This window comes from Nematolebias whitei, chromosome 1 (genome assembly GCF_014905685.2).
Source record: "Nematolebias whitei isolate Nwh7 chromosome 1, NemWhi1, whole genome shotgun sequence".
NCBI lineage: Eukaryota > Metazoa > Chordata > Actinopteri > Cyprinodontiformes > Rivulidae > Nematolebias > Nematolebias whitei.
The window spans coordinates 18,015,806-18,034,570 of NC_056498.1; the positions used below are offsets into that span (position 1 = coordinate 18,015,806).

General features: G+C 40.3%; 1 protein-coding gene across 1 annotated transcript; it reads right to left on the reverse strand.

Moving 5' to 3' along the window:
• Positions 1–13,522: 13,522 nt before the first annotated feature.
• Positions 13,523–18,366, reverse strand: tnfsf10l (TNF superfamily member 10, like). The gene is made up of 5 exons (XM_037682801.1): positions 18,355–18,366; positions 18,160–18,261; positions 14,561–14,724; positions 14,141–14,251; positions 13,523–14,058 (listed from the first exon to the last, which is right to left on the reverse strand). Exons 2-5 carry the CDS (start codon positions 18,248–18,250, stop codon positions 13,873–13,875), a joined length of 552 nt encoding a protein of 183 aa, XP_037538729.1. The 5' UTR covers positions 18,251–18,261; positions 18,355–18,366; the 3' UTR covers positions 13,523–13,872.
• Between the last annotated feature and the right edge of the window lie 399 nt (positions 18,367–18,765).

Consider the following 18,765-nt stretch of genomic DNA (forward strand, 5'->3'; position numbering starts at 1 on the left):
CTTCCCGTTGAAAGTTTTCCGGGGCATTCATGCTTTGTCAGAACGCATAGTTACACAACATGCGTCTGTGCATGGCACATAATTACGCGATGCGTAGTTATGCACACGGGGAGCTGAGTGACAAGACGTTTTTGGGCAAGCTTCCGCTTCTTACTGTGTTCGAATGGACCCAGTGAGGCGAGGACCACATCCGCTTCGCCCTTAACCCATCAGCGACAGCCTTAAAGGGCGAAGCCTATATGAAATAGAACGTTGGTTACGTACTGTAACCCCAGATTCTATGAATATAGGCGTAGCCCTTTAAGCGTCGGGCCTCACTGGCTCCTAAATGGCTGAAGAAAAAAGCTATTTTGGGAGCCGATTTCCCGCTCTCAACGTAATTTATACGGACCGGGTGGGGCCCACACAGCAGGTGGGCGTGGACTAAATTTTTTTCAGTGCTTATGCTGCGCATAACGGGATAAACCAGTGCTTATGCTGCGCATAACGGGATAAACCCATCAGCGACAGCCTTAAAGGGCTACGCCTATATTCATAGAATCTGGGGTTACAGTACGTAACCAACGATTTTTGTGGTAGAATTTCAGCCTAATTAACTTCTTTCTACTAATTTCAGCTTGTTATGCTCCTTTCAGTTTATTTCTGCTAGTTTCAGTTTTTTGCTGTTATTTCAGCTACTATTTAGCTGTTTGGTACTAATTTTAGCTTTTTCAGTTAATTACACTTTTTTTTTTTTTTTAGCTCATTTCATCTCCTTAAACTTCCTTCTGGTAGTTTGTTTCTTTCTGCCTTTTCAGCTTTTTTTTTATTTTTAGTTTTAGCTTTTTAGTTAATTTCCAAATTTTTACTCTCATTTCTGTTTATTTAAACATAATTCAGCAATGTTCTTTGCTTTCTTGCACTTTGGTAACAGTTTATGTTTTAATTGTGCTATATAAATAAATCTGACTTGACTTCTAATAACTTAGGCCTGTTCTTCCATTTCAGCTATATTTCAGCATGTTTTAGCTAATTTCAGCTGTTTTTCAGCAAGTTCTTCAGCATTCACACTGCATTTACACAAGAAATGCAATTTCTCTATGTGGACTTTAAAGCTGAAAACTCTTCATGTGAGGTTGGACCTGGAGCTGAGGTCAGTTATGTCTTATGAGTTTTCACTGCAGCTGGTATGAGCGACTTGCGACAACCACAAGGGTAACTGACCTTTGTACTATAATCTAAATGTATTTCTGCTGACACTCTTGATCAATCTCTGGCAATGACCTCCTCTGTCCTGCAGTCTGTGTTACCACACACCTCCCGGGAGGGGAGTGGGCGGGGGTGGGTGGGGGGTGCATAATTCACAAAAGACGGCTAAAAGTCGAGTTTCAAACAGCACTGATTTAGACTTTTTGAAGCATATTGTTTTACTTATGTCAAAACATTTTGACCTTAGTTGTTAGCAGTTCCCACTGAGTCATAATTATACCTATAAAGTATGCAACATTACAAACAAAAAGTGAATTATAGCGAAATCTTTCAACTGAAAGCAGATGTTTTACATAAGTATTCTTTTCTCCCAGTTGGTGGTGTGTTCAGGGCCAGCTAAAACTTTTTTAAAGTTACTTTTTAAAAGTGAAATCAGAGCTTAATTTGGTTTAACAGCAAGATGAGATTTCTTTGAGTCTTTTCAGGTCTTTCAGATTTCAGCCCGCTGCCTTTATTTGTGTTTATTGCTACAAACGGTCTTGTTACATTTTGGAGCCACAGATGGTACATTTGCTCTTACCATAGAGCTGGATGATGTTCTACTGAAGGCCAGCTTCAGTGTGGGCTCCAGTCGGGCCCTTCAATTTATGGAGGTTAACTGAGACCACAAAAACTCTGCTAAATATATAAATGAAGTATTACATTAACATTAATTTTATTCTGGCAGAAATGCTATCTAAGTGTGAAATGAAACTTTTAATTTTTTTCTTCTTAATCACAATGATGGATGCTGATGGATATTTTGACATTTGATCCACTAAAATTGTGCTCCGTGACACATCTGTCCTTAAAGCAAAAGTTCAAGTTTGTTGTGGTGTGGTTCTGTGGAAAAGGTTATTAACAGGTAATATCTTTCCTATTTGTCATGCTGTTCTTCTTCGCTGTCATTAGCCACGCCCCCCTCTGCACTTTCAGCTCATCAGCCCTGATTCACTGCACCTGTTCTTTGCCTTATTTAAAGAGTTCCACTTTCACTTGTGCTTTGCTGAATTATTACACCACTCTTGGTCACTGATAGTAAAGCCATTCATAGTTTATTGTGCCCTTGCCTTGTATCCTCGCCTGTTTTTGGACTCCTCTCCTTGCCTGCCCCTCTTGGATTTGTCTGCCACTCTGGCCACGGTAACGGACCCTGTATCCTCTACTAGACCATGCTTCATGGATTACGTTTTTGGATTTTGTATCTGGACCTCTGCCTTCCTGTTCATGACCCCTGCTCTGACAACCGAACCCCATTATTGGATTTGTCCCTCAAACCACGTTATTGCAGCTGCTCTGCACAGGACCAGTGACATCATCTCACTCTTCATCTGCCTGTGAAGACTGTCAACTCAGCTGATCCTGACTTTGCACCCACAGCCTAAAATAAATAAAAACTCTACTTGTTCTTGCACTCGTGTCTGGCCATTTTGAATCCTAAAACCCAATCTTGACATCTTTAAACAAATCCAATCTCATATTTTTATGACAGTTGATGCTAAGGCTATTTCATAAATCTTTACATTGCTGTCAGTCTGTCACCCCATGATTATTTACATAGATATTTAGCTAAAGCAGCAGATAGCTGAAGCACTTTCTGTGCAGTTCGGGGGACTTTGTGTAGAAATATCATAATATCAATTCAATTCAGTTTATTTATATAGAGCCAATTCACAACAAAGGTTGTCTCAGGGCACTTTACAGGAACATTCACAAACATAAAAGCCAATTAGTAAAGTTCTTTATCTAAGGAATCCAGCAGACAAGTTGAATCTTGGCTTCGTTGCAGTCTCCCATCCTGAGCAAGCACAGTGGCAACAGTGGAAAGAAAAACTCCCTTTTAAAGGAAGAAACCTCCAGCAGAACCAGGCTCAGGACAAGCGGCCATCTGCTTTGAGCGGCTGGTTTGAGAGGAACAGGAAGGAGAAACAAACAAACACAGAATGGTAGGTCCAGGTACAGGTCCAGGTGAACCTGAAAGACAAAAAAAACATGTTAAGGATAAAAAAATAATTACAAATACAAAACAGGTTGAGCAGAGTAAGTAAAGACATTAACAGAGTGAAAAGTGTGGTCAGTTTGTCTTCCAGCAGTCTAAGCCTATAGCAGCATAACTAAGGGACAGCTCAGGAAACCCAAGCTGACCCTAACTATAGGATTTAGCAAAAAGGAAAGTCTTAAAACTGGATAATGTGTCAGCCTCACGGACAGAGATTGGAAGTTGGTTCCACAAGAGAGGAGCCTGATAACTGAAAGATCTGCCTCCCATTCTGTTTTTGTAAATTCTAGGAACCATAAGTAAACCTGTAATCTGAGAGCCAAGTGCTCTGTTAGGAAAATATGGAACAATAAGATCTCTAAAATAAGATGGAGCTAGGTTGTTGAGAGCTTTGTAGGTTAGAAGTAAGATTTTGAATTCTATTCTGGATTTGACAGGGAGCCAATGGAGATGAGCTAAAACTGGAGAAATATGATCTCTCTGAGTAGATCCAAAATGTGGACATTAATTAGGGGAAATACCTCTTTAAACAGTCTGGTTGGGATGGGATCTAGCAGACATGTGGATGGTTTGGATGAGGTTATTATTTTTGACAATTCAGAGAGCTCAACAGGACAAAAACTGTCCAAACACAAATCAGGCTCTAGTGAAATTTTTAAAGTTGCCTCATTTGACAGTGGACTAGAGATAGTAGAAGGAAAGATGGTTCGATTTTTCTCTCTAATTGAAATAATTATATTTATAAAGAATCTCATGAAGTCATCACCACTTATAGTTGTAGGGATACATGGTTCAACAAAAATGGGACTTTTAATTAGTCTAGCAATAGTACTAAACAGAAACCTAGGGTTATTTTTATTCTCCTCTATTAAAGATGAGTAATATAAAGTTCTAGCTTTACGGAGAGCTTTTTTTATACATTAGCAGACTATCTTTCAAAGTTAAATAAACTTCTTCAACATTAGTAGAGCGCCATTTTCTCTCCTGGTTTCTAGATGTCTGCTTTAAAGTACGTAACTCAGAATTGAACCAAGGAGACAGTTTCCTCTGATTGATTACTTTCTTTTTCAGTGGAGCAATTTTATCAAGTGAAGTTTGCATTGAAGTTGTAAGATGATCAACTAGATGATCTAAGTCTCTGTTCTCTGATGCATTACTCTGCAAGACAGAGGAAAACTTTGATGAAAGAGATTGTTTAAATTTGGTTACAGCATTTTCTGATAAGCACCTGCTGAGATGAAATTTACTCTCAGTGACTGTGTAGTCATTTAATGTAAACTCAAAGGTTATTAAAAATGGTTGAGGAACTATTACCAAGTCCTTAATCTGTATACCATAGGTCAGAACTAAATCAAGAGTGTGATGATAAGAATGAGTAGATGTGCGGACATTTTGGGTAAAATCAAATGAGTCTATTAAATTATTAAAGGCTATGCTTAAGCTATCACTTTCAACGTCTACATGAATATTGAAATCGCCTATTATGATGATTTTATCAGTATTTAATACTAAGTCAGTTAAGAATTCTGAGAATTCAGACAAAAACTGAGAGTAAGCGCCTGGTGGACGATATATAACAACTAGTAAAAGTGGCTTTTCTGATTTCCATTTTGGATGAGAAAGACTGAGGGACAGCGATTCAAAAGAATCATAACTAATAACTGATTTGGCATTAATCAATAATCCTGACTGAAAAATAGAAGCTACTCCTCCACCTCGGCCACTTGTTCTAGGCACATGAAAATTTAAATAATTAACAGGAGTGGATTCATTTATACTAACAAAATCCTCCTGTTGTAGCCAAGTTTCTGTCAGACAGAATAAATCAATATGATGATCAGTTATCAGTTCATTAACTAACAGGGATTTAGAGGAAATAGATCTGATGTTCAATAATCCACATTTAATGATTTTATGATTTTGCTCTCGTAAAGTAACTGTGTTTATTTTAATCAGATTTTTATGGTTTATATTTTTAGAGCTGATTTTTGGTTTATTTAATTTGAGCCGTGGGCGAGTTGACACTGTTTCAATGGGGGTGTGGGTGGGTAACAGAGGAGAAGCAGCAGAGAGGTGTGGAAGACTACAACTCTGCTTCCTGGACTGGACCCTGGGTTGTCAATAATTTGGGGGATAAACAAAATCAGCCATATTTCTAGAAAGAAGAGCAGCTCCGTCCAAAGTGGGATGGATGCCATCTCTCCGCATCAGACCAGGTTTTCCCCAGAAAGAACTCCAGTTATCTATGTAGCCCACGTCGTTGTCAGAACACCACCTGGACACCCAGCAGTTAAACGACAACATACAGCTAAACATGTCATCGCTGGTCAAGTTGGGGAGGGGGCCGGAGAAAACTACGGAGTCCGACATGGTTTTAGCAAAGTCACACACCAAAGCAACATTAATTTTAGTGACCTCCGATTGGCGTAACTGGGTGTCATTACCGCCAACGTGAATAACAATCTTACTGTATTTAGCCTTAGCTTTAGTCAGCAGTTTCAAATAAGATTCTATGTCGCCCGCTCTGGCCCCTGGAATGCATTTAACTATGGCCGCTGGAGTCCCTCAAGCCACGTTTCGGACTATGGAGCTGCCAATAACCAGGGTCTGTTTCTCAGCGGGTGTGTCACTGAGCGAGGATAATTGATTAGAAACGTGAATGGGTCGGTGGTGAACTGGTGGCTTAGCCTTAGCACTACGCTTTCTCTGGACTGTCACCCGGCCGGCCTGGGGTCCCAGCTGCTCGGGGTCTGCTGGAGGACCGCTAATGGGAGCTAGCCTCTGTGGTTCCGCACTGTCTAAGGGGACATGGCTAGCTACTGGTTTTTCTACAGCGCGGAGCCGAGCTTCCAGTTCATACAGCCTCTCCTCCAAAACTACCATAAGACTACATTTGTTACATGTATCATTACCACTAAAGGAGGCAGAGGAGTAGCTAAACATCTGACACAAGGAGCAAGAGAAAACAGAGGAAGCAGAGAGAGAAGCAGCAGCCATGCTAAGCTAACGCTAGCAGGAGCTAGCAGAGCCAAATACACCAATAAAAACCGAGAAGTGTTGAAAGATAAGAGGTGTTTTTAGCACTATCCAACAGTAGAAAAACAACTGTACTAAGCGTGTTTGTGAACTAGAATGAAAAACTGTGCAAAAGACAGATAAATCCAGAAAACAGAGACGACTCGAGCAAACAATTCACTCGAGCTACCAACAGACAAACAGGAAGTGACACAATACGTCTCACCATGAACGTGCAACGTCAGCCAGAATGGATTAGATGCAAAAAAGATATCCTTGTTGGAATTACTGTAGAAACTGACCAAAATGTTTAGTTTTACATCATAGCATTACAAAAGTCAATATAAAACGGGAGTAGTTAAAAAATAAAATCTATTTTGGTTTTGGCTCTGCTTCGATTAATTGTAACCTCTTCAATCTACTCAAAATTAAACTTTTTATTTCACCACAAACTGAGGTCATTTGTTAAAATATCAACAAGTAAGATATTATTTGTCCATCAGCATTCCAGAGAACCAGACTTTAAAGAGCTGAACTATTGCTTTAGGACAAATTTCAATGATCTCATTGTAGTGCTCGTACCACGTAGCTAAAGAGTTAACCAATAAGTTAAATTGAAATGTAATACAAAGTACATTGGTCGAGGCCCTGGGAACGTTATTTTAAAGACAGCTGTACTAACAGATTACAGGAGATAAGAGCTTATTGAACTAGTTTCTACATCGTGCTAGCATGCTAAAATACTAGTTACACTTAGCATGGTTTTCATCTACACACTGCATCATTCTGAAACAGCATAAAACATACAGACAATGGTATTTACCTTTCATATTGCTTCTTAAAGTCTGTTACAGTCAGCAACTCTGCATTTACTGTTGTAATGGATAGCTTTACTCTGTTATTGCCCCACGTCTGCATCACTGTGTGCTCTGGCTTGTCTGGGTTTCACACTAACCCACATTTCATGCAGCATACCATTAATCCCACCCACTTCCATCTGATTGGGCAAAATAAAATGCTTAATCCAATGCAAAACAAAACTCAACAAGTCTAAAAAAGTTAAATCTGGTCCTCTGGACATTCAAAAAAACAAAACAAAGCAAAACAACAAAAAAATGTAGAAACATTTCGTCTCTCGTCCGAGAGACTTCCTCAGTCTGAGGTGCTGTATTCAGCTCAGTCTCTTAAATAGCACCTTCTCAGAGTGGATCAACCAGTTTGCTGCTGACAACCAAAACCAGCTGATCACATGCTCAAGAAGGACCATCAGCCTAACAATGGATCATTAGCACACTGATGGCTGTTTACTATTCACAGAGGGCTGAGTGATACTGGCAATCACAGCATTGTAAGAGGGGGACAATTGAACACGTAGGCCTCCACCCCTGTTTAATGATGGACGGTTTCTTTTCACAAAGATGGCCTCCTTTACTCCTCTCTCAAACCACCGTTCCTCTCTGTCCAGGATGTGAACATCTTCATCCCTGAAAGAGTGACCGCTGGCCTGGAGATGAGTGTAGACCGCAGAGTCCTGGCCTGATGATGTTGATCTTCTGTGCTGGGCCATCCTTTTGGCCAGTGGCTGTTTAGTTTCCCCAATGTAAGACTGATCACAGCCCTCCTGACACTGAACAGCATACACAACATTACTCTGTTTGTGCTGGGGGACTGGATCTTTGGGATGAACCAGTCTTTGCCGTAATGTATTTTGGGGTTTAAAAGCCACTGGGAAGTTATATTTAGAAAATAAACGTCTTAGTTTCTCTGATACTCCCTCAACATATGGAATGACCACTGGTCTGGGTCTGGGTTCCTCCTTTTCACCTGTTGGCTGACTGGAGTCCTGTTTGGGTTTCTTCTCTGCTTTCAGGAAGGCCCAGTTAGGATATCCACATTGCTCTAGAGCCTGTCTTGTGTGGGATTTCTCCTTCTGCCTGGCTCCTGAGTTAGTGGGGACGCTGTCTGCTCTGTGATACAGAGTCCAGATGACTCCTAACTACAAACAGAGTAATGTTGTGTATGTTGTTCAGTGTCAGGAGGGCTGTGATCAGTCTTACATCGGGGAAACTAAACAGCCACTGGCCAAAAGGATGGCACAGTACAGAAGATCAACATCATCAGGCCAGGACTCTGCGGTCTACACTCATCTCCAGGCCAGCGGTCACTCTTTCAGGGATGAAGATGTCACATCCTGGACAGAGAGGAACGATGGTTTGAGAGAGGAGTAAAGGAGGCCATCTTTGTGAAAAGAAATCGTCCATCGTTAAACAGGGGTGGAGGCCTCCGGGTTCAACTGTCCCCCTCTTACAATGCTGTGATTTCTAGTATCACTCAGCCCCCTGTGAACAGTAAACAGCCATCAGTGTGCTAATGATCCATTGTTAGGCCGATGGTCCTTCTTGACCATGTGATCAGCTGGTTTTGGTTGTCAGCAGCAAAACTGGTTGATCCACTCTGAGAAGGTGCTATTTAAGAGACTGAGCTGAATACAGCACCTCAGACTGAGGAAGTCTCTCGGATGAAAGACGAAACGTTTCTACGTTTTTTTGTTGTTTTGCTTTGTTTTGTTTTTTTGAATGTCCAGAGGACCAGATTGAACTTTTTTAGATTTTTCTACCTGGATTATTGAGCATGCATCAGGATAAAACTCAACAAGATTGACACTTAGCACAACTCAAAGAGTAGGTTGTAACCTGCCACATGGCACACATGTGCATCACTCCTCAAACAAACTTGTATGTGACATTCAAGGAACATACTAAAAAACGACAACAGCCAGTTTTAGTCTGCTTGAACTAGATTTTCTTGACCAAATATGAATTGTTTTTAAAACAATACATTTTTAAATGACAAAAGAGATTTTATTTTCCATATTTGTTCCACTTTTATCATTTAGACATTGCTTTTAAAGTTAAATGATATTACTATGAACTTAGTTTAATACTTAGTTTGTACTATAAAGCACAGTCCAAACTGGGTTACATCACTGACATTCATAATAATGGTAGTTTAGGTGTCCTCAACTTCCCTTGTTGTTGAGAACTGAAGCCAGCAGGACCCGGTTTACGGGGGCTGCCATGTTGTACTTTTGGAATCAGAGTCTGTGCACCAACAATGTCACACTGAGTCACAACCTTACTGTCAGGCATGAAGTAACTAAAATGATCAACAATACTGTTGTGACTTGTGACTTTTATAAAGGATTTCAAACCACTTTGGAGTGTCAAGTTCACAAAAATAGAAAAGTTTTATCATGTTCGATGTGAAGTTAGTGGGCTGAGAAAAGCCCAGGCAACAAAAAATAAAAGGCAAAAGCAGCAATCAAGTGTTGATAAAGCTGGTCCAATAAAGCTGCATTACTGCTTTACCATCCATGAAGGACACTGCATGAATTTCCACATTTGAGCCACAAGAAACTGACTATTCTGAATGTATCGATGCAGATATACTTTCTGTTGGAAAAAAAAAAATCTGGGTGGAGCTTGTAGGCAAAGAAAGGTGTGTTTAATAAGTTTGACCTGATTTTTTAAACTGTTCATGTGAAATGAATCTATTGAACAAAACCTTACTGTAAACACGCACACACCCACACACACACACCGCCTGACAGCTGACAACAACCAGATGGCACAGGGAGGCTGCAGCATGGATTTATGAGCGTGTATAGGCTGTGTGAGTGTGCTTGTGCTTTTACACTGAACGTGACATCAGATGATGTGTGTGTCTACAGAGCACAGGCTAGCATGAATGTGGTGTGAGGTGATGTGTGTGTGTGTATCTTTTATTCATGTTCACATACCAGCGAGGAAAGTGTGGAGGGGTCGAGTCTGTGCTAGGTGGTGCATGGTTTATGTCTGCAAACATCCTGCAGCGTCATCCTATATATGCATCAGTCTGGGCCCATTTTATGTATCTTTTTTGTTCTTCTTTCAGCTGCTCTCTTCTTCAGGGGTGTCCACTGTGAACTAATAACTCGCACGAAGACTTGGCGATTTTTTTTACGCCGGATGTCCTTCCTGACACAACCACAGACCACCGAGCTACCTCAACCCTCTGTGTGGAGCAGGGAGCTGCTATAGGGCACCCAGGGGAGCAGATCGTGAGGATTAACGGACTTGCTCAAGGGCCATCAAGGGCCAAGAGTGGAGCAAATGGAGGTGGAGGCAGATGTGGGTGTTTCATCTTCCGCACATTTTGATATTGTCAGTACGGGGAGTTGAACCAGCAACCTTCCTATCACAAGCCTATTTTCTGTATCAAACTTTTCTAAACTTCAATATTTTTGGGTGATTGCTTTAAAACAGCATGTCTGTGCGCTAATTTATCAACTTTTCGATGTTTCAGCCATTAGGTTTGGAAGTTTGTTTGTGTAGTGAAATAATTTTTAGCTCCCTGCATATACAAAGTACATCAACTAACTCTTCTTTGTACTATCTTCAAAGTTGCCAGGTCCTCTACTGAAGAAATTGTTCCTGGTAGATAAAATTGGTGGCTTCAGCTTCCATCTCTGCTCTGCAGTGCTTTAAATATTAGTATATTAAGTACTACTTACAAAGTAGTATTTAGATATTAGTATTTACCTCTGCTTCTTTTCAGTTATACCAGTAGATGTTAACAATTTGCAGTTAAATAAAACATACATGTGCTTATGGGAGTGGAGATCACCTTTGACTGACTAAAACTCTGTACCCACTCATCATAGTATGGATACAAGCTCTGTACACGACACCCCTACTAAATATTCTCCCAAAACAGTTAAAATTTCTTCTTTGATGTTGTTTACAGTTTGTGAGTCAATACAATTTTTCTGCTTAATCTTTGTATAATGGTGAAGATCAAGATAAAATGAGCCAGATGTAGAAAAAAGTAAAAAAAAAAAAAAAAAAAAAACCCTGCTCCTTTTGTTGTTTTGGCTTCTATGACACAAAAACAGTAATCATAGACATGTGAAATAGACTACACCATCCATCCATCCATCCATTATCTTTTACCTGCGTCTTCATCTTCGGGTTGCAGGGGTCACTGGTGTCCATGTCCAGCTATAACTGTGCGAGAGGCGGGGGACACTCTGGACAGGTCGCAAGTCCATCACAGGGACACACTCTCACTCACACCAAAGGGGAATTTTTAGTTGCTAGTTAGCTTAGCATACATGTTTTTCATCTGTGGGAGGGAGTACCCGGAGAGAGGACATGCAAACTCCCCCCTGAAGGGTCCCATGCCGGGATTTGAACCGGTAACCTTCTTGCTGAGAGGCAACAGCTCTACCAGCTGAGCTATTGTGCTGCTCTTAGACTACAGTACTTACTTCAAAAGTACTGTATTTTAAGTTCATGTCCATCCATCAGTTTTCTTTAAGCACACTTCCTTTGCTGTGGGGAGCTGGTGTCTGTCTCCAGCAGTCGCTGTGTGCGAGAGGTGGGGGACACCCTGGACAGGTCTCCAGTCCATCCCAGGGAGACACAGAGACAAACGAGACAAACAACCGTTCACTCTCTCACTCACACCTAGAGACAATTTAGAGTTACCAATCAGCCTAACATGTACAAAGTATGTTTTTGGTCTGTGGGAGGAAACTGGAGTACCTGGAGAAAACCCATGCTTGAATAGTAAGAACATGTAATCACCATACATAAAGAGTTTTGGGCAACACAATGGCTTAGTGGTTGCCTCACTGCAAGAAGATCCTGGGTTCAATCCCGTGTTTGCATGGGTTTTCTCCAGGTACTCTGTTTCCTCCCACAGTCCAAAACATGCATGTTAGATTGTCTTCAGGTCCAGGCATCCCTTGCAAAAGAGATCTGTGATTTCAGTGGGATTTGACTAGTTGAGTAAAGGTCAATAAAAATGGCAGGGATGCAAACCTTTGAATTTCTGCAGTGAGGTGACAATGCTAACACCCTGTCTGTGCCGCCATTTCTGTATATATCCATGTGGATATCCATGTGCCTATGTATGACTTCAGTGACATGTCAGTCATACATAAAAAATCTGCCCCCCTGTGCCATTGTCACAAGACTTCTTTTCTTCATTAACCATGTTCCCGTCAGAAAACATTTGCTAATTGTTGTGGTTTTAGGAACAAGCTAAAATGTTACACTTTCTTCAAGTAAGTATTGGCTCATATTAGAGTTAGGCCAGTACAGCTCATATGTACATGACCACATTGAGACAGCACACAAAACAGAAGCAGGGACAAGTGGTGAAGCTGAGGAAGGGGTTAAACGACCACTTGTAGATGTTGGTGCTGTTTCTACACCTTCAATTCGTCAATAAACCTTCAAAAAAAAGCACAATTTTCCTTTTATTGAAAACCAAAGCAGCTGAAAAGTGTTTATTTGTGACTCAAACAGTGTCAAGGTTGAGATAAGTTGGTGTTTGAACATTTCTGTAAATGCACTTCAGTGGAACGGTCCAACACACACGTTGGAGCACAGTATATGTTAAACAGCTGACAACTCAAACAAGTCTTAAACATTTCAAAGTGTGATTGTGCAACCAGCCTTTTCGGACATGTACTGTATCTGGAAATAGTCATCAGGCTCTCATATGTCTCGTGTTTAATTTGGTTGCTTCCTTGAAAAGAAAAACCCAACGCAGTGTCACAAGTTAGACAGGAAAGGCAGCATAGAAGAAACGTTTTCTGAGAAGGTAAAGAAGGAGACTGGTGGGGCTACATGCCAGCCTCAGTTCGTCTTTTTATTGTCCTCTGCTGGGCTCATTCTTACAAGCATTTGCAAGATTCTTCCCTCCTTCTTTTGTTTTCACTCCTTTCTTTGCAGACTCTTCTACAAAAGGTTCTTGCCTCTTACCACAGTTTTTTTTACAGTATCCAAATAGAAGAGGCAATCCTTCCCCTTCCGCTAGAAGTTTTTGCATAAAATACACAGTTGTAGTGCTGGTTGAAGAAGATCCACAGGTAAGACCAAGTGGTTTTGAGTTCAGTCAAAGCAAAATACACATGAATTAGTTAAAAAAAATACCACAGGTCTTAAGTTCCATTCTAAAGCCTACGTATGTACAGCACTCATGGCACGCATAGAAAAGGCACACGCCACAAAAATATTTGCTTTGGTTTGAACATTAGATACAGTCCTAGATTCTGCTACAGTCCTTCCTCACATCTTGGATGCAGAAGTTCAATGTGTACATTCTTTGGTTCGGAAATCCAAGCGTCCGGTATCTTCTCACCAAAAAGGGGTAATAGAAAAAATTTTTTTTAAAGAGGTATTTGGGATGTAGATAGCTGGAAATTCAAATAAATTTTTGTGAACCTTATCTAAGGTACAATCTCAAAGAATCTTCTTCTGTAGAATCGAAACAGCAAATTCCCTCCTCAGAAAAAAAATAAAAATCAGTTCACACATTTGCCATTGCACATCTCTGTAAAATCTCAACGGTTTGTTGTTTTCTCTTAATGGAAAGGAGGAAAGACAAATCCAATATTTATTTTTTTCCTTTCACCCAATCTTCTCAGTGTTCCTCACTCAGGGTAGTTCATGAAACCCCCAGCCTCATCAGTCCATCTTCAGTGTATCTGTCCAGGCACACAACGAGGATCTAAGATCCAGGAGAACACGTCTTACAATCAATGAGAGTTCAAAACGCAGGTTGTCTCCCATTGTGTTTCTTTAGAGATCCAGACGGAAGGCACCAAAATAACTGGAGGAATCATCTGCGTTGACCATTGTGGGAGAAGAGACGGAGACAAACAGCTCATCGCCGGCTCTCAGCTCGAACAGTCCTCCCTGGTAAACGGAGTGCAGGGCGTACTCGGCGTCAGGAGCCCAGCATTTGGTCCCCACACCCTTCAGGAGCTGGGAGAACCAAATGGAAGAGGTGAGGTGGTTACAGAATGGTTCCTGTCAGATTGGTTTGGGTAAAGAAGTGATGTTCTACCTGTATGGGGCTTGGATAGGAGGTTTTCTTGTAGACGCACTGCACCAGCTGGTGACTGACACTGCGCTGGTCCCCATCGCTTGCTGCTGGGGACGGATACCGAAAATAAACCTGGAAGTAGACGAGATCAGATGGTTAAAGCAGATAGATATAATTCTTGTGTCCAACATCTTAATCCATTACAGTGGCATAACTGCTGAGTATTATAGGTAAGCACACATTTTTAGCTAAAATGATGAAACCATGACTTTTTGGTGGGGAATTGGTTATGAAATCAGAAGTCTTTTGTGAATTACCCATAGAGGTGCTTACAGTTACAGGAAGAAACTTTTGCATTTGGGACAAATTTCTACAAAACTGTTAAAGCTGGATCTCGAGAGCTTGTTTGTCACTTGAACCTAAGCTGTACAGATTGATCACCTGGGAGTACAGGTAGTAACGCCCGTCCTGAGGCACTCGCAGCTTCCCGTTGCTCAGGCTCATGTTGTGCAGGTGAGCGCCAAAGCTCTGATTGGCCCAGGAACGGACCACGTGACGACAGGACTGGTGGAGACCCGGTGTTGGAATATGGAAGGGCGGGAACCCTGATGAGAAAGATGAGAAGAGAGCAATGTGTGGTAAAATTAAAGAAGTTGCAAGCTGAGCAAAATAAATTATGATGAGAATTTGCCCAAAGCTTGAGTGTCATCGGACTGCAGATGTTGGCAACAAATTGTGAACATCATTTGCACAAGAGTTCCCAAAATGTTTCGAAAGCTTAGCAAGCTTTCAGTGTCAATAAAATTTTGGACATGTTAGAAAAATCTGTTAAGATTTTCCCTAAAATTAGTCATAGGTTCTGTGTCGACAACCCGTCTTGAACCTTTTATACACCTGTGGACAGGTGGATGTATTTAGGTATAGTCTCCGTCTGTACATCTGAAAACTCTCTCTTTGAAGGAGCGTTACCACAGTGTCACCCCCTTTCCCCCCCTAATGTTCCAATAAGGATTCATACATCTCTTGCATCCTACCCATTTCCTGCATGTTGGTGTAAGTGAAGCTATTGTTTCCTTCACATATGTTAGATAAGAGTTTATTGGAAAACAACAGAGGCCAGAAGTCAATGTCTACACTTCCTTATGTGAAGTCCGGGTTGAATGTGTGAACCTCGCCCTCTGCTCTTTCATCTATACACACTTTCCCTCACACACCGGCTCACAAACACTTACATGTTTCTTGCCCTTTGTCAGATTGATGAAAATAACATCCCACAGCCTTTGCCAGAAAGTCAACACCCTTTGGCTTGCACGCAAGTTTCAGATGCAACACAAAAGTCTGGATAACACTCACACAAAAAACACATTCCAAATCTGATGTAGCTACTTGTTTCACAGCACAAAGGCTCCGTTGCTGATTTCTGTTCCATTATTCTTACAAATTTTCTTTTCACCATCAGGTGCATTCACCATTTCAGTCTTCAGGTGCGTGGACGTCTCTTAATAAGAAAGAAGACTTCAATAAACAGGGAGTACTTCTTAAAGAAGCAGTTTCAAAGGGGGTAAGGGGGTCAATCGCTGCGTGAATCTGAACGCATGTGCATGGGGTGAACGGGAAAACTCTTAGCCCAACAGCGTTTTCTAATTTCTAGAGTCAATGATGATTGGAAGTTCCACCCAGCACACCGCAGAGGTGCTTTTGATTCATCACATGCTGATTGAGGAAAAGCTGATCAGCTCAGGCGTCTGACGCTCCTCCCAAAGTTACCAGATGTTCCAACTTAAAATGAAGGTTGAGTTAAGTTCTGCAGACATACGTACATGTTTTCACATGGAAACAGACTTTAATGCAACCTGATGTGTATCAACACAGGTTTTATTGATAAGATTGCACTAAACAGGAAATCTGAGGAATAAACTGTCATTTGAGAGATCCCCATGAACTTAAATCGTTGAAAAAAGCAATTTAAAGAATGATGGGGTCCATGGGAGTTAGCTCCAACATCAGCTGTTTTGCTTTTTAACATTTTTTTTAAATTGTCTATTTGGCACCATTAAGAGCATCATTAATACTTTTAGACAAAGTTTCCCTCCTAGCTGTGATTTGTTATTTCTTCCAAAGTGAATCAACATACTGTTGGTATTTTTGGTTATGCTGTCACCATTTTAAAGAAACGTGCTTGCATAGAATGAACTCGGTTTAGTATCTTTGAATAATTTGTTCAGACAAGTTTTCCACTGCACTGAAGCAACATGATTACTATTCGTCCATTACTCTTGTTTTTGTCACAATCTTCGATTCAGTACTCCACAGCTTTGAAAAAACCAAACAAAAGTACACGGAAACTTGGAGCTCAATCTGAAATAGTGAGCTATGACTTTTGGTCTCAGTAACTTGTACAGCGTCAACAAAATTTGCTAATAATTATGACGTTTCCCACAAACAACAACAAAATGTTTATGTTTCACAATAGAAATATTTATTTATTCAAAGTTTAAATGGACCTAAAAGCATTGGATTTACATGATTGAACTGGCATTTTGACATTTCATAGTTTTTACACAACCACAGATCTGGTTTTAAGGTTTTTGGTAGGGATGCACAATAATATCAGCATGGTATTGGTATCTGTCGATATTAATGATAAAGTTAATTATCGGGCATTGGCCATTTCATCAAAATAAAAGGCACTTTCTATATATATATATATATATATATATAGGCACTGTTTGACGACACAGTGACAAGGATGCCTGCTGCGCCAGCGCATCATGACATCATGTGCGTCGTTGAGCTTAGGTTTGTGAAAATTTACAAATTTGCACTGTTCGAGTGTTGTCATTGTGTTTGAAAGAGTAAATGTAATTAATAAATTTGACATTCAACATAATCCAAGTTAAAGTATTACATAATTTTCAGCCCCCTTTTTGGTATCTGCATTTGGTAGCAGGCCAAATTGACAAAGACCGTGCTGAATAATGTAGTATTTTAATTCCACAGCAGAGAAAGCTATGTAGTCTCTGTAAGTAGGTCTAGGGGAAAAATATTGGTATTGGTATCGGTTAACGGCCAAATAAGTTTTAACATATCGGCCAAAAATCCAATATCGTGCAGCTCTAGTTTTTGGGAATAAGAGGAAGTACACTCAATCATCCAGGTAAATAAATCACAAAAAAATTAAATCATGTCATCTGGACAGTTTCTTCTGGACAAGAAACTGCCCAGATGACATGATTTAACTTTTTTGTGTTTTGGGGAATAGAACAACAGAATTTTCAAATCAGCATGATGCTGTCACACACTTTAACTATTGAGCTTTCAAAACATTCTAAAAAATTATGAACAAAATGATTCTATTTCCACAAACTTTACACTTCTCTTTCTGTTCTTACATCAGCACGTAGGTGTTTTTGTCTTCTTTTGCTCATGTGTCTCTCGCTAGTTGATGGTTTAATTCCAAGTACACAGAAACTGGCCTTGACTTTCACTGTATCCAAGTTCAGAATTTTTTCTTCATAACTTTAAGTGAAGGAACATTTTTAACTTGTATCCCTCACATAAAACATTGTAGACATAAATATTTACATGTGTGACTATCAGACCCTTCTGCCACGTATGGGTGACTGTTTAAGGCTTTCTTTCTACTCTGTGTTTCTGTATGCCTGTCTTACTTAAAGCGCATCAAGAAGTGAGAGACACAGGTGTGCAGTTACCATGGTGACCAAAGTGAACCTCTGGCAAGAACTTGGTTCCGTTTACACTATTTATACAGATGTCGACATTTTGTCAGCCTAGATTACAAAATGAAGTCCCAAATTATTTTTAGGCTTTGGAGATAAAAGTTGAGTTGTTTTTTGAGAAGTAGCTGAACTGGCACCCTTCAACATTACTTCAGAATTGCTATGGTACTTTTCCTTAGCATGTGCTAAACTTAAGGGTGTTTTTTTTGAACTCCCATGCACCAACCAGTAATAAAATTTAATTTCATCTAAAATTTTCTGTAATCTGTCCCCCAGAGAACAGTCTTTGGTTTGCCTTACCTTGAGAGCTGGTGTCTCTGAGAGTCAGGTGGGCTGACGGCCTTTGGGCCACAGAGCTCAGGAACTTTGAGTTGTTGAAGGTGCGAGGCATTGTTCTCGCTTCTAAGAGAGGAAAAAGACCAGGAAAGATCAAAACTGAAGCTGTAGATGAATAAAGGTGTATGTGTGAGTGAGGGAGAACAAAATGATGCTCACCGATGAATGTTTGTTTGGAGATTATATTCTCCGTCACCTGAAAGGAGATGTGAACACAAGGGTCACTCTCATATATCCTAACAAGTTTTGTGTCAAAAATAGTGGAACATGTTTAAGATTATAAACAAAACAAGAAGTCAATACCTGGCAAACCAAATTAAATGCAAAATTAAACTGAAACAAATTGTTTAATCTTTCTTGCCAACCTTTAACTGATTTTGAAGCTTAACACAGAATTCTGAGTCAGATAAAATGGGACGGGTTAGAACATCTGAGAAACATTTGTGACAGAAAGAAAAACTTAATACTGTCCCTACTTTTTTTTAATGAATTGCATGAACTAGGCCTGTCACGATAACACATTTTGCTGGGCGATTAATTGATTCCGAAATTATTGCGATAAACAATAAT

What these genes read in the sequence shown, in the direction of transcription:
- tnfsf10l (XM_037682801.1), bottom strand. Translation starts at nt 18,250, where the DNA reads ATGCCTCGCACCTTCAACAACTCAAAGTTCCTGAGCTCTGTGGCCCAA. An exon ending in GTTACTACCTGTACTCCCAG is followed by an intron (nt 14,252 to 14,560) that starts GTGATCAATCTG and finishes GTCTACTTCCAG; the next exon opens with GTTTATTTTCGGTATCCGTC. An exon ending in CCTATCCAAGCCCCATACAG is followed by an intron (nt 14,059 to 14,140) that starts GTAGAACATCAC and finishes TGGTTCTCCCAG; the next exon opens with CTCCTGAAGGGTGTGGGGAC.